We start from the raw sequence: 15,160 nt of genomic DNA, 5'->3' as shown, positions 1-15,160 counted from the left end.
TTTTTTTAAACCTAATAAGTTTATTAATAGTTTTAATTAGGAGTGCGTGAATGAACCTTCCTGCACGCTCCTAGTTTTAAATATCAATTATCTTTTCAGCAGTAAATTTAAGAATTGTAACTATATAAATTGGTATTATATTAAAGGAATTTCGTAAATACTGAGAAATTACTGCAATGTATTACAAGGTAATAAAAAAATTGCGTTTTATGTTTCTTTTATTTATTATGTATTTGTATTCAAACCATAAAAGATTAGAATTTTAGTCTGTGTGGGTATTGGCTACTTCTCAAGCCAAACATTGCTGAGAGATAAGTGAAAAGCATTTTCTTGTCTTTGTGTTTCTTAATTGCATCGATCACAAATTTATCAATCACTTTCTGATCAGCTTTCCTCTGATCATTTGGTTTATACTCGTCCTTCTTTTCCGTGAAAATATTACCTTCTGCCTTCTTTGGACGTTTCTCACGTTTCCTCTTGAAATAATCATCGTTAATATGAGTTGGCAGTTTCAAGCCTGAGATATTGATCCTTGTAGAAGTAGCAATTACATAGTTTTGGCTAACTCTTCTCAAAGGACAGCCATTAATCAAGAAAGGACCTGTTTTAAAAAAAGATTGATATTTTGTTCAATTTTGAAGTTCAGCTCTCTGCACATGGGATTATGAGATGCTAAAATGATCTGTTTAAAAGTTAATTATACAAAATAGTATAAAACGCACCAGTAACTAACAGTAAACCAGTCTTGAGCTGTTTTAGAAAAACAACCCTCTTTCCTTTATGAGCTCCAGCAAGTAAAATGCAAACTTTTCCTGGTTTCAAAGATGGTCTCAAATAACGCCGATGATCGCGGAAACATTTCTTTGCGTGGTGTGGTTTTATTGGATCTGCAGTAGGATAGTATGCACGTCGTTTTTTCAGTAATACAATACGTTTCTCTCCATTCTTATCACCACTAATTTCCTTCTCAATGGTTACTGGTTTCTTGGGCTTCACCTGTTATAAAACATTGATGTATGTATCATATGAATAAATAAAGTAACTTAATAAAATGTACAATTTCATGCAACATACAGTTTTTGGAGTCTTCTTGCCAAGGAATTTATAGATGGCTTTCTTGTGGAACATGCGTGTACGGCTAAATCTGTATACACCATTTCCTAGGTCATAATTTCTTGGCCTGATCGCACCTTTCTTTTTGCCCTTTTTGTCCGAAGAAGTGTCCATCTTCTCCGGAGCCTTGGGGACCGTTGCTTCTTTTGTATCAGTCATCTAAACCATGAACACACATTGGTTAATAAATATGATATAAGTATACAAAAATAAAGTAACTATTGTACATTTGTACATATTGTTATTCTAGAAAATGAATATACATATAAATATATGAAACATGTATTATATGTATATATTAGTCCATATTATATTTTCCATTGTTGTAATCTCTTATTGAACATGTTTACTATGTTTTCTAAAGGTTAAGTGATATCACATTTTCATTAAGTTAAATATGAAACATACGTCAGAGATTCAATCAAATAGTTCATTTGTAAACTATTGTAATATCACAGTTAAAAAGATATAATAAGAATATACTAGCGAAAATCATGAAACGTCACTTTAACCTCTTAGAATATTGAAGTCTTAAAATATAAGAGAATTGTAAAATTCGGAAAAAAATATAGTACTTTTCTTAAGGAAGGTTCAAGATATATTTAAAATTTAGTAAAATATGTATTGTTTCTCTTATTAAATTAAGAGATTACTTCGATTATATTAGATTCATGGACCTCATTGCATCTTACCGTAAATCGTGTAGCTAAAAGGACCTATAGTATGTTTCCATCTATCGGCCATACTCTGCAATTGAAATTGTATATCGATATTTACATCGATTACTCTCGATAGTTTAAAAACCAAACTTTCTTAAAAAATATTTAATATTTTAATTAAAAATATATTGTATTATTTACTATTAATATATTAAAATTGAAACATATAGTCATACATTAGTTGCATTACATTACTGTTAGAAATATATCAATGTAGTATGGTTAATGCATCACAAAGTATAAAAAATACAGTTACAATTTATGACAAATGGATTTTAATAACTAATTTAGTGTAGTACATAGCTCTATAATTTTAATTTATTATACAAATTTTAATAATATAGAAGATAATATTCTTCATAACAAAGATATTGTTCTTAAATTTTCGTATTTACTTAACTTATTATACTTGTAAAAGTATACATATATATCATAAAAGTTTTTCATTTATTTTATACAAGTATTGCAAATATATTTAGTACATATGTATTTCGTTACTATAAATGCAAAATATTCTATCTTTTTAGATTATTTTTTAATTCAGTCAACAAGATAGAACCTATTACCATTTTTTCACAATTAACACATATCTCCAAAGATTCACTGTCTATAATTTTTAAGGTAACTAATACCAGCGATTTTGATGCTAAAGTGTGAGCTGCAAATCTGTAAATAAAATTAAAATTAGATGAAATAAAATTTCATTCACTTTAGTTTGTTTTAATGAATAACAAAAATGTACTGACCTGATCTCCTCATCACTACTAGATATCAGTGCAACATTTGCATTTTCAAAAATCATTTGAGAAAGAGTTTTCTTATCTCCTGAATATTGCACTTTTGCTGTATGTTCATTCATACCTTTCAATTTATTTTTTTCAATACTAAACATACTGTCTGGTAAGATTACAGACCGTATTATTTCCCCAATTGGTGCTTTGATAGTAACTGGACACGAGTAGGTTTCTTCGCCAATTGTAAAATCAATATTAAAGTTTGCTGGTTGTGTAGAATCATTAAAATTGATACCCAATGTAGATGACAAATTAGAATTTACTCCAAGCGACGGTATGCGTATGAAATCATGGACGAGCATACCTTTCGGTAAATTCTAGATATAAAAAAATTAAAATGCATTGTATTAATAATAAAAAAAGAACATTAAAAAACAATGAATACATTTTTAATATAATAAAAATGTACCTTAGTGCCCATTTGTATTTCTTTAATGGTGCCATTGCCTTCATTCCAGAATGTCAATTCAATGGTAACTAAATAAGCGCTCACTAAATGCTGCGATCTCGTAAACCTATATTCGATCTTCAGACCATGACCTATGACACTATTTAACAATTCAAACTTTTTCGTTGGGATAAACGAAGATGATACTTCTCTAATATCGTTTGAAATACTTGTTGTGTTAATTGGCGTAAGGAGACCTCCCACACTCAATGGCATAACAGGAATCATTGGTATGACTGCAATTAAAATGTACACCAATGTTATCTTTTTATATAATTCCTTACTTTACTTTCTTTATAATATATCTTACCATCATCTAAATCTAGAAGGAGATCAATGTTACTTTTTGGTTTTTCTTTGACTTCCGGATTTGAAACCTTATTATCGGTCTCGCTTTCTTTGGAATCCTCAGATTCTTTTGCTGATTCCTTTTTCTTACTGTTATCATCAGATTCAGAAGAATGTAATGTATATTCAGACGAATCTTCTTCTTCTTCACTTTCTTCATCTTCGCTATCTTCTTCTGAAGAATCGCTTCTAGACGCTTCAGAGGATTCATTTTCAACATTCCATTCTGAAATTTTACGATAGTTTATTATAAAAATTGTCGAATCAAGTTTCAATACCTTTCAGACTTACCGTCGCTTTCTTCATCATCACTGTAAAAATGTTCCGCTTCTGTTTTTCCTTTTTTGTCTTTCTTGTATTTTCTGTAGTATTCTTCTCTTGTATCTCTCATATTACCACTTGGGATATCCCTAACAGATGGATCAGGAGCTACTTTAGGGAAAGATGGTAAAGGACGATAACCAGCACATGGCATGTCCAAATAATGCGATAGTGTACCCAACTGAAATTCTGAATTTTTGAATCTAGATGTTAAAGTTGGTGCTGGTTTTGGCGCTAGAAATATTCTTTTTGCAAGCTGTGGAAGTTTCTTATGTTCATCTTCTTCAAAAATAAAATGTCTTAAAAAACGTGCGCGATCTCTGATATCATAATTTTGATCATACTTTGCAAGTTGGAAGACATACTGACAAAATGGTTTGGTTTGAGAGGGATTATTTAGACATAGCTTTACAGCCAAGTTCAAAATCTGTAACTTTACTATATCTTGCTCATTTATAAAATTCTTAGCCATTTTTCTGAGAACATCCGGTGCTATTTTAGGGACTCTGTCGGAATATTCTCCCAAAAGCCACAAAATAGATGCTCTGGCTTGTGGTATTGTTATAAAATCCATTAATTTTGCCATATGGGCAATTATATTTTTATGTTCATTCGGTTGTGTCTGTAACAGTTTTTTTATAACAACGACGCTTTCAGCAACAACAGCCTCTGGATAAAACATTATATAAAAAATTGTCGTTATTTGAATGCTGAAACATAATCTAACTATTTATTTGATATACTTACCATCCCTATTACTTAGTAATGAAACTAATCCATTCAGGCATGTATCAGTCACTTCTTTTATATTACTTGCACATCTACCAATAGCTTGTATGCTTGCACCAACAAATTCTTTATCACTACTTGAAATATATGTTTGAAATTCTCTTAGTATGACACCAATGCTCGTTTCTGTTGCTAAATTAGTTAAAATATCTAACTTTAACAGCTTTATATGTGTAGGATCTGAAGTTCTCACAAAGAATGATTTAAGAAAAGGTTCAAACATTCCCTGTGCAAAAGTATAAAAATTACATACTGTATAAAGAATAACATCCTGTATACTTTCTTTTGTATATATGATAAATTATACAATATTAATACTACATTACCTTTCTAGTAATTGATATACTAGCAATGCAGTGAAGAACTACACTTTGAACTTCTCTATGCCCTCTTAATAATCTTATTAATGCTTTGGCAGCAATAATTACTTCACTTTGTGGTGCTGTGTGATGGTATAACTGAGATACTGCCATCACTACAGAAGCATTCCTACTTTGCAAGAGAGGTTTTGTATTTCGTAACAACAATCTATGATCAGGATCCAATGATAATTTTGGCTTCTTTGTATTAGAAGAATCAGAATCAGAATCATAAAATGGGCGATTTTCATCTTCTGGTACATTCTATAAAAATTATTTTCAAAAGTTATAAAAGTGCTTCTGCATCATCCACAATTTTGGAAAATTATACATACATCTACATTGGGATTAATAAATTGTGTTCTTGCATATCTTGTAAGCATATTCACTATAACAACTTGGCCCCACTCGTCGACATCTACTAACAAATTACAGAGTTTCCTGTAATTTTTGTGAATTAAATCTATTCTTTCAGGACACACCTCCTCAAAAGCCATTACTGCTGAACCTACAACTAAAGTTGTTTTGTCGGATAGTAGTTTCTCTAAAACGCTTATCAATTCATCTTTTTGCTCAGGATCCAACGAATAAAGTTTTGGAATAGCATGAGCTGCAGTCTTTCTAACATATGGTGACATATCACTAACTGAATCTTTAATGGCAAGCATTACAATAGGTACTATCATAGAAACTCTTATGCTTGAAAGTACCCTCAATGCACTTGCTCTTATTAGTTGATTAGGGTCTTTCAGTGCTCTCTGGAATGTGGAAATAGATAGAAGTGCAAGATCCTGTTGATCTTCTGCATAACGGACTAAATAAACGTAAACTAATTTCTTCACTTCAATATTCTTTGACACCACATTTTTCACTACAGCTGGAAATAGTTCTGATGCATCTCTTCCCTTTGCTATCATCTGAAAAATATGTTTTATTAATAATCATTGTTAACAAATCCGAACAATAATACACACAACAAACATCAAAGATTACTCACCCCAATTATACGTTTCATAGCTTCCAACTTAAGCCCATCCTTATTGCTATCCAACATTTGTTTCAAGTCTTCATGTCTAAATTAAATGAAACATTATGGAGAACACGCCTGCATATTATACATTAACATATTCTATAATTATTAAGTGTTTAATTCCCCACATTTTAAATTTATAAGTTAACACTACATTCTAAAATAATGTTTGAATCTTTTTCTTCTAAAATCTATTGATTCTTAAATTACACTCAGCTATTTGACATAACCCTTTAAACTAATCAAATATGTTTCAAAAACGGCATATTAATTATTGCAACAATAGTATTGGGATATTTACTTTTTATAATCCGAATGAAAGAATCCACCAGAAGCGGGATCAGTCGCGAGTTCCGGATCTGCTGTGCTTGACGGCCTGTCATTGCTGTAAGATCCTCCGTTATTCGACAACGAAGTTGCGGCAGCAGTTAACATTTTTCTCTACTTTTGATTAGTACAGTACAATTAAATATTTCTCCTTGTTTCTGATGTAGATTTCACTGTACTCACAGAGCTCTTCGAGAATGATTTAAAAAGGAATACTTCCGTCAAGTATTAACACATCCATTAGTATCCACCTTCTTTAGATCTGTTCAGATCTGTTTAGATCCAAGTCAGCTCGATTTGGTAAGGATTCTCGCTGCATGTATCGAGATGTATCGAATGAATGTTTCGAAAGAAGAAGGCCTGACATCTAACCCTTTCACCATTATCTTCGTTTGAATGATTTCATTTTTACGCGTTCTGTTGCACTATATAGTATCAGAATGACAAGAGCTGCGGCATTTCTAATGATTGGCATACAGAATTGAAACAAACTTTCACGAAGCAAGACGCATTAGAGATAAGTTACTATAAAATCCGTAGGTTTTGTAATTTTTAATAAGGAATATTTAATTGAATAATAATTATCGATGTATACGAAAATAAAGACGTTAAAATAATGTTAAGAGAAATTAATATGAAACGTGAAATAAGTATATGCACTTCCTAGGGAAAAAAGAGAGGGCTTTAGCGTTCGTTCAAATAGATAGGCGAAAGAAAGTTTCAAATACTGATCGATGCTGATAACTTATCGTTTTGAGAGTCATAAAGAGATATCTAATTAACCCACAATAATTATAACCCACAATAATTAATTTTTTAATTGTTGATTCACACATTTTTGAGTTCATTGCACTTTATTTACAATTTTAATAGTTTCTTTTAGTAAATATAAAATTAGGTTAGATCGGTTCGAAACATGAATACATTTATTAAAATTTTTTAATATGTTGCAAAGTGCATTGTACCGCTGTTTTTTACTCTTATTTTATTTTATATCTTTTTTCAAAGTTATAGTTGTTTTTGTTATCAGTTGTAAAAATTAAATTGATAAAAATGAGGAACTTTTATATAGTTAAAAATATTGAAACTTTTAAACATTGAAAATATAAAAGATTAAACATATCAAACCATCACATTTTATTTCTATTTCCATGATTGCCTATATACTTATGAAGAGTAAAAAATAAATAATAAACAAACACATTTGATAACTTGAGCGTTATAAATTGGTTGTAGTACATAAAATTATTAAAGATTTTATTTTTGTATGATACTATAGTACAACTTGAACTAGTACATTAGTGTATGTTGTTTTATAACAGCATAATAATTTTCTTCTAGTGGAACTTTCTAAGAGGTTTTATTTCCTTCATCTTTTTTACTACAATCTCAGGATGTTTGCTTTCCTATGGAGGAATTCAAATCTTGTTGACAATTAGAATATGCCATACCTAGTCCGAAACCTGCTCCAGCTATAACAGGCCACTTTCTTCCTGAATAAATTTTTGAAAATGTTTCATTATTTACTGTAATAGTTTTTGTCAATTATTTCGTTGAAATTTTTTAAAAACATTAATGAAATATTCATGATACTAACATGAACTATGTATGTAACATATAATAATTCATGATAATTTAAAGTATATAAAAAAATATAATAAAATTTGTGGATTTACTGGAAACTTTATTTCATATCTAAGATCAAAAAAGCAAGCATGCGTACGACACTTAACCTACCAACCATTCAGTATTAAAATAGCGAGATTAAAAGAAATACACATATAAAACTATACAGTCATACTTAACAAGACCAAAAATATAATTGTAATCATACTTTTCAGTCAGAAAATTGTTCCATCTTAACCTTCAAAAATGTGGTGTCTTTGGGCTCATGAAAGATACAAATAAAATGCATCACCTCATCAATCATGAATTTTCGTTAATATTAAAAAATTCCATATAATATGTTATGAATTAAATATTGAAAGAATTGTATCTTACGTCTAAAGAAAAATAGCGAGAATACACCTCCAAGTAAAACTCCTCCTCCTAAAAAAATGTCACTGTATTAGCTGTAAAAAATATATTTAACCTTTCCAAATAAAATCGCAAGTACAGGTTTTGGATAACATTTACCAAGTTTAAAGAGAGCATCTGTAAAACATCGATCCCATTTTCGTCCAATTTCGTCTTCGATCCAAACAGTACCAGCCATTTTTCTGTATTAGAGTAGATGTAATATTAGGTTGTTATGTCATACGTCACTTTTTGACCATTTCGCAAGGAACTGTTGGCACATTGACTATTTTTTTAGGCAATGTCAATAGAATTAGGTGTTTTATTCGGTCAACGATATTTCCTTGGTACGCGTATATATATGTATAACGTGATGGCAATGACCAACGTGCGATTACATAGTTCCCATTTCGTTTAAATAAGCGGATGTTGGCGCGTAAAGGTCTATTGTATTGTTACATATTAGGTATAAGTTAAGTGAAAATTATAAAATAATCTATTGCTGCAATATATCACACGTGAACCTTATTTACACAGGATCCGATCTGAGAAATAATTTTTTGGTTCTATAAATTTATCAATTTCATTACAATCCACTCGTTTTAGTTTTCTGAATTTCAAAAGATCCGTGACGCCATTGGGGATTTTATGATTACTGATAACGACGATCAAACAATAAAACACTAGACTACTAGTAATTAATTACATACAATTTTTAACAAAATCAAGCGTCCTTTCCTGTTTTTAAATGTATCTAGGTATTTCATTACTTTAAAGCAAAGCTTCTAATTTGTTTGCGATCAACTATATATAAATTTGATAAACTTTGATAAATTGAATTTACTATAAAAATGTCTGCTTAACAGTTTTCATAAAAATTTCCTTTTATATAAATTTTTTTATTTAAATCGTTTCATTATAGAAATAAGTGTTATGCTACTTTTCTACGAATATCATTGAATTAAATTTTATATTAATTTATTATAACATTGTGTATTATAAGTGAACATGTTCGAAAACATGTTCAAAAATCCACGGGAAAAGTGTATGCATGGTAAAGTCTATTTTAGCGCCCTCTTGTAATCGATCCCACCCTTCTACCAGAGCATTCTAGGTTTAATACTCATTGTATACATATATATACACATACATAGGATACATATATACCTGATTTGACAACATGGTCATCCAGAAACATTACTATACAACTGCAATGACAGAGTTTCCGGCGTAAAAATAAGCCAAATTTGTGCTGAACATGTTTGCTAAACATTGTAAAGAGAAAAAGGGCTAGTTTTAGTAAATTCTAACTTCATGTTAAAGTGTCCTAATCAAATAAATACTATACGCACGTTAAAACTGCGTCGCAAATAATGTTATCGATTAATTTTTTAAGAACCTCTAAGTCTGTTAGCAAACGATCGAGTAACATTGACAGAAGAGTGGTTAATGTCGAATCATTAATGAGGTTCTCATTTTTTATCGCGATTTTTATTGTAACGACTTATCTATTGACGTCGGTCGACGGGATCGAATCTTTAGGAAATCCGTATAAAATATTAGGCGTTCACAAACGTGCGACCCTGCAAGAAATTCGAAAGGCATACAAAAATCTTGTAAAAGAATGGTATGTATTTGACAGTGTTTCTTGTGGAATTAAACCTTCTTTTGTATCTTATAAAATATTAACGGAAAGTAAATAATCAATTAACGTTTAAAATTACATATGTTTTTGTATCAATGAATACATTGTCCTCTACAAATAATACTTATATCATCATTTACAATCATAGACCTTAGCTCAGTCAGTAATAGATATTTGATTCTGTATGTATCTTGAATGTATGTAAAGCAACTTATAGATGTGTATATACTTGTTTAAATAAGATACACAAGTGGCTGTTTAAGGGATATTTAATGTGTTATGTATATTGTATGTTCTGTCTGTAGGCACCCTGATAAAACTGATCATCCTGGTGCAGAGAACAAGTTCGTAGAAATTACAAAAGCATATGAGGTAAAATTCATATAAATGAAAAACATAAAATGTATGTTATTGTTTCGTTTAACATTGAAATATTGTTATTGGTAGATATTGACTGATCCAGAAAGAAGAAAAAAGTTTGATAATCATGGTATTACTGAAGAGAGTATACCTAGACAACGAAGGGATAACAGTCACTTTAATGTCTTTGATCCTTTGGAAGAATTGTTTGGAGGAAATTTCAAGTTCCATTACCAAAATCGAGACATTTCACTGTTTTATAAGATGAGCATTACATATCGGTTTGTAATTTTCATAAAAGCAAATTGTATAAATATATATGTAATATAAAGTATTATAATTGACCATTTTAAATTGCAGATCATTTGAAAATGTTATAATACCAAAAACTTACAGAACACCTTACGTAATATTATTTTATTCGGATTGGTGTTTTGCATGTTTACAAGTAGAACCAACATGGAGACGTTTGATCGATGAATTAGAACCACTGGGTCTAGGTTTAGCAACTGCACATGCTGAAAAAGAATCTGCTTTGGCAAGAAAATTGGGAATTCATTCATTACCATGCCTTGTTATTACAATAGATGGTCGTACTAGTGTTTATAAGGAGTCTCTTTTCAGTGTACAAAAGATAGTTGGTATGTAGTTTTAATATTGGATATTTTTTGTACTATTAAGATAGCAGATTTGTATAATTACTTTCTTTTCAGACTTCTTACGAAGCAAATTTCCATATAAATTAATACCTACTATAAATAAAAATAATGTAGACAGTTTCCTCTCAGGATGGATAGATAATCGAATTCGAGCTTTAATATTTGATAGAAAAGAATCTATACGATTACGATATCTGTTTATTGCATTTTACTATAGAGATCGAGTTGCATTTGGTTTTGTTCAGGTAAATATTTCATTATGTGTACATATATTTTTGTTATTATCTTATTTATTTATTAACGATTTGATTTTTTACCAAAACAGACTGGAAAACCAGACACAGAATCTATTGTAACAAAGTATAAAATTTCTGTGGACTTAGATACTTTGTTACTATTTAATGAAAATTCCGAGAAACCTATGGCTTCTGTTAGTATGAAAGATATATCCAGTGATACAATGCACAATGTTATTTCAAATAATAAATTCCTCGTTCTACCAAGACTTTCAAACCAAGCAATGTTAGATTCTGTTTGCCCACCTGAATGGCTAAGGCCTCAAAAGCGGCTATGTGCAGTTTTAATTTCGCAACAAAATAGCGCTCTCCATGACTTGGCAAGACATAAATTCAGACAAGCAGCTTTAGAATCGTCTTACAGGTAATATTATTTTAATATTGTATGTATATACTGTTATATACATATATTAGTTACAATTTGAGTAGATCATTGCAATAATTTATATAAAATCATTGAGCAGTACTGAACGAGTTAGATATACATACGTATTTAAAGATACACAACCAGAATTTGTATCAGCATTGTCGACGGGAGAGGGTAGCCCCTTAGAACCTTTGTTACATATTGTTATTATCTGGAGAAGGGATGCAAATCACCTGAAATACGAATGGTTACCTATTGGTTGGATTGAAGCTGCTCAAGACGAGAATCAGTGGAACGAAACGCGTCGAAATTTGGAACAAACTTTACAGAGATTATTACGAGCATCCGAGGCATTACCATATGCCGCAGTTGTAGGAGAATTAGCAGATGAACATGCACAGGTATGTACATTAACTTTTCCAGTAAAAATGGATTTAGTATGATTATTTCCATCCTAATGTTTTTGCTTTCATATAGGGTACCGTAGATAAACTTATTGGCAAGGCGTTATTAGCTGTAGATTATATATCAGATAGTCTTACTAAAGAGCAGATTTTGCCTTTAGTATCAGTAATTGCTACTCTAATGTTAATTGGTGCTGCAGGATATGGCATGTCATATCTAGTGTGAGTACAATTCCAGGAAAGAAACTAATAAATTTATTTGTTTGTGTCCTTATAATCATTTTTATTATAGAAAATTAGAGGAAGCAAGTGTTCAAGCTGAACGTGCTCAATGTAAGGATAATGCTAAATCAACACCATCACAGCCACAATTACGATTACATGAACTACGCGCAGAAAAATATAATGGTTTAGTTCGATTGTTAAAACCAGGCTGTAGAACCATCATATTACTAGTTGATGTTCAAAGTAGATTAAAATTATTACCAGCTTTTCATAAAGCTGTGTGGCCTTATAGGTAAGTTACTCTTTTATTATTTAACGTAATAGTAACTTATTTAGAATAAATTACTCTGCTACAGGAAAAATAAGACCCTTATGTTTGGACATATGTCTCTTGAAAGAGGATTAGATTGGTATAAAAAACTGTTGTCTCTTACTTTGCCAGAACAGAAAGAATTAAATATAAATGCCAAAAATTGTGTTGGCACTGTATTATCTTTGAATGGACACCGTAAATATTTTTGTATGTACCATGCTAAACATCCAGAATGTAGTAAAGGCAAAGGTTCCAAGGTATGTATTACGAGAATGTAATATTTATTATAAATGAAAATAATAAATATTATATTTTTATATCCAGCGAATGGAACGAATGACGAAGCAGTTGACTCGCAGAGCAGATGATGCAGAAGCTGGTGCATTTATCGGTTTTGACAGTTCTAACGAATCTGATCTTTCTGATGACGAGGTATAAATAATTTGCACGTTAATGTAATTAGCCCTAACAGTAAAATACTGTCACAATAAAAATTATCTACGTCTTTTACAGAGTGGAAATAATGTTTTATATCAGGACAATCTTTTGGATGGTTTGCCAATGTGGTTGGATAGATTATTTGAAGGTTTAACACATCGTTATTATGTAAACTATTGGCCCGAGTTCACTGCCAAGTAACTGAAAACTGGTATGCATTCTGTTAATGTGTATACTTTTCGTAATAGGGAAAGGGGATCCAACTAGTCAACATATGTCATTTGCAAATTCTGCAACTGAAAACATTTCGTCTTCAATTTTGTGCAAGGTCATGTTCATTGTATATGAGACATTATTTGAAAATTTATTCATGACCTTCTGTACACATAGATTTTAGATATTCCATTCAGGGCAATTGAGAGAGATTTCATAAAATGTCATTTATAGTCGATAAAATTTTTCTAGATCTGAACATCTCATTATTTTTGTCGATTTTCACAAGTAACAATAATCTTTGTCACTTTTAATATTATCTTAAATAATTCTAGTCGATGCTATTAAAGACATAACAGTATTTTATATTACATGTTTAAATATTAGCCATTGTATATTTATATATTTATAATATGTCAATACTTTCCGTTTATTTCAATTTTTTTTGGCATACTATATGGGTATTCTGTTACTTTTATACAGTTATGTTACAACCATTTTTATTTTCCATATTACATATAAAGTTTGATAGCATGTGTTTCTTGATGTTCGCTGCAACATTATGTGTACTGAAATTATTATAATTTAACATCAGTTCAATCCTAAAATAACATTACAAACTATGTAGTATTGCTTAAAAAATTATTGATAGATATTACATAATTGCTTTTTAAATGTCATTTCGAGAAAAGTATTTTAATAAGAGTCTGAAGAAAGAAGCAATTTTTTTTACAATTATAGTCTGAATATTTTAATATCAAACTTTGTGTGTACTATGTTAATGTTTACGAATATGTTTTGTCTCTTCATTAATAGATACTATACATACATACAATTCTTATTTAAATTTTCTATTTTTATTTGTTTTTGAGATTGGCAGTAAAAAAATTAATAATGAATAAATAATAATAATGATACATGCTTTATACAACTTATATGCAGATTAAAAATAATACATTATAGTTGATGCAAAAAAATGATCAATATTCTCAGATAGAACAATACTTTAATATTAAATAATACAAAAACTAGTCCCTTTTTCAGCTATAATTAATTAATATATATCTTTAGATTATATTTTGAATAATTACAAAGATCATTGCGCTATTCACTTAAATATCAATTCATCACGTAAATGGTGTCACTTTCATACTTAAGCTAAAATAAATTAAGAGAAAGTAGTATATACAATATTTGTTAATTACTACTGTATTATCTATTTACATTTTGAAATATATTATATTACTATATATAATATAAAAATATTATATATAAAATAAATTATATTTAAATATTGATTAAACTACAGAGAAGTAATACATTAATGAATGATAATCTGCTAAAACAATTTTGATAAATTACATTATTATGAAGTCGTTTATTTAATGAAAAAACTTAATTTATTGCTTATTTCTATTGATTTTTTATTTGAACGGTTTAATAGAGCTTAAAGTAAATTATAGTTGATAAAATCAGTATATGTACAAAAGATGTCTATAGTATTGTAGAAAGTTTTAATTATATTGTTATGCTTTACTGTTATAATCTGACAAAAGTCACCTTAGAGGTTGAAGATTTATATAATACAAAGGACCTCATTTGTATATTATTACACAAATGTTTTTGTAGTAAAGTGTACTACAGTTGTTGTTTGTGTTCTTTTTTAATTAATTTTGAAACACAATTGTTGATGATATATTGTTATTTAAATACTGTTGATTTTCCACACAAGATTATTGTATAATACATTCAGTTTTTATATTTAATAGTAATTTATTTTAAAAAAATAGTAACTAACTTGTTTTGATAATTAATTTGTAAAATACAAATTACTGTTGTATACTTTTAAAATTTCTTACAAATAATAACGCACATTGTGACTTAGTAAATACAGTTTATATACTCTTTATTTTAATTACGTATACATCAGGTTTAAATTTAGGTTTCAAATACTTTAAATACTGCAATCAATTACA

General features: G+C 29.4%; 4 protein-coding genes across 5 annotated transcripts; 1 reads left to right on the top strand and 3 right to left on the bottom strand.

Moving 5' to 3' along the window:
* Positions 1 to 200: 200 nt before the first annotated feature.
* Rpl6 (ribosomal protein L6) lies at positions 201 to 1,272 on the bottom strand. Its single transcript, XM_076375716.1, has 3 exons — positions 1,075 to 1,272; positions 723 to 996; positions 201 to 601 (listed from the first exon to the last, which is right to left on the bottom strand). The coding sequence occupies exons 1-3, from the start codon at positions 1,270 to 1,272 to the stop codon at positions 255 to 257; spliced, it is 819 nt and encodes a 272-aa protein (XP_076231831.1). The 3' UTR covers positions 201 to 254.
* A 988-nt stretch (positions 1,273 to 2,260) lies between these two features.
* Positions 2,261 to 7,014, bottom strand: Rb (adaptor related protein complex 3 subunit ruby). 2 transcript variants are annotated; one of them, XM_076375190.1, is made up of 11 exons: positions 6,432 to 7,014; positions 6,223 to 6,362; positions 5,889 to 5,964; positions 5,227 to 5,808; positions 4,859 to 5,155; positions 4,491 to 4,758; positions 3,714 to 4,412; positions 3,385 to 3,648; positions 3,036 to 3,310; positions 2,579 to 2,943; positions 2,261 to 2,498 (listed from the first exon to the last, which is right to left on the bottom strand). In XM_076375190.1, the coding sequence occupies exons 2-11, from the start codon at positions 6,354 to 6,356 to the stop codon at positions 2,348 to 2,350; spliced, it is 3,111 nt and encodes a 1,036-aa protein (XP_076231305.1). In that variant the 5' UTR covers positions 6,357 to 6,362; positions 6,432 to 7,014; the 3' UTR covers positions 2,261 to 2,347. The 2 variants fall into 2 exon arrangements, with proteins under 2 accessions (XP_076231305.1, XP_076231306.1); XM_076375191.1 differs by lacking the exon at positions 6,432 to 7,014 and having other exon boundaries at positions 5,889 to 5,996; positions 6,223 to 6,361.
* Positions 7,015 to 7,488: 474 nt separating this feature from the next.
* LOC143188953 (MICOS complex subunit Mic10) lies at positions 7,489 to 8,623 on the bottom strand. Its single transcript, XM_076393514.1, has 3 exons — positions 8,385 to 8,623; positions 8,250 to 8,297; positions 7,489 to 7,741 (listed from the first exon to the last, which is right to left on the bottom strand). The coding sequence occupies exons 1-3, from the start codon at positions 8,461 to 8,463 to the stop codon at positions 7,638 to 7,640; spliced, it is 231 nt and encodes a 76-aa protein (XP_076249629.1). The 5' UTR covers positions 8,464 to 8,623; the 3' UTR covers positions 7,489 to 7,637.
* Positions 8,624 to 9,440: 817 nt separating this feature from the next.
* L(3)80fg (dnaJ homolog subfamily C member 16 l(3)80Fg) lies at positions 9,441 to 14,286 on the top strand. The gene is made up of 12 exons (XM_076393415.1): positions 9,441 to 9,891; positions 10,215 to 10,281; positions 10,357 to 10,550; positions 10,630 to 10,910; positions 10,983 to 11,173; positions 11,254 to 11,588; positions 11,689 to 11,992; positions 12,069 to 12,217; positions 12,288 to 12,512; positions 12,577 to 12,790; positions 12,858 to 12,965; positions 13,047 to 14,286. Exons 1-12 carry the CDS (start codon positions 9,638 to 9,640, stop codon positions 13,170 to 13,172), a joined length of 2,448 nt encoding a protein of 815 aa, XP_076249530.1. The 5' UTR covers positions 9,441 to 9,637; the 3' UTR covers positions 13,173 to 14,286.
* The last annotated feature ends 874 nt before the right edge of the window (positions 14,287 to 15,160 follow it).

Source organism: Calliopsis andreniformis, chromosome 3 (genome assembly GCF_051401765.1).
Source record: "Calliopsis andreniformis isolate RMS-2024a chromosome 3, iyCalAndr_principal, whole genome shotgun sequence".
Classification (NCBI taxonomy): domain Eukaryota; kingdom Metazoa; phylum Arthropoda; class Insecta; order Hymenoptera; family Andrenidae; genus Calliopsis; species Calliopsis andreniformis.
The sequence above is the reverse complement of the archived record's forward strand: the minus strand, read 5'-3'. Positions and strand labels throughout refer to the sequence as shown.

Bases quoted from the DNA above. Each gene is read 5' to 3' on its own strand.
- Rpl6 (XM_076375716.1), bottom strand. From the start codon at position 1,272: ATGACTGATACAAAAGAAGCAACGGTCCCCAAGGCTCCGGAGAAGATG. The intron at 997-1,074 runs GTATGTTGCATG...GTTTTATAACAG, and splicing joins GCAAGAAGACTCCAAAAACT to GTGAAGCCCAAGAAACCAGT. The intron at 602-722 runs GTGCGTTTTATA...TTTTTAAAACAG, and splicing joins TGGTTTACTGTTAGTTACTG to GTCCTTTCTTGATTAATGGC.
- LOC143188953 (XM_076393514.1), bottom strand. From the start codon at position 8,463: ATGGCTGGTACTGTTTGGATCGAAGACGAAATTGGACGAAAATGGGAT. The intron at 8,298-8,384 runs GTAAATGTTATC...ACATTTTTTTAG, and splicing joins AGATGCTCTCTTTAAACTTG to GAGGAGGAGTTTTACTTGGA. The intron at 7,742-8,249 runs GTAAGATACAAT...AAATTTATTCAG, and splicing joins CTCGCTATTTTTCTTTAGAC to GAAGAAAGTGGCCTGTTATA.
- Rb (XM_076375190.1), bottom strand. From the start codon at position 6,356: ATGTTAACTGCTGCCGCAACTTCGTTGTCGAATAACGGAGGATCTTAC. The intron at 4,759-4,858 runs GTAATGTAGTAT...ACTTTTGCACAG, and splicing joins GTATATCAATTACTAGAAAG to GGAATGTTTGAACCTTTTCT. The intron at 4,413-4,490 runs GTAAGTATATCA...TGTTTTATCCAG, and splicing joins ATTACTAAGTAATAGGGATG to AGGCTGTTGTTGCTGAAAGC.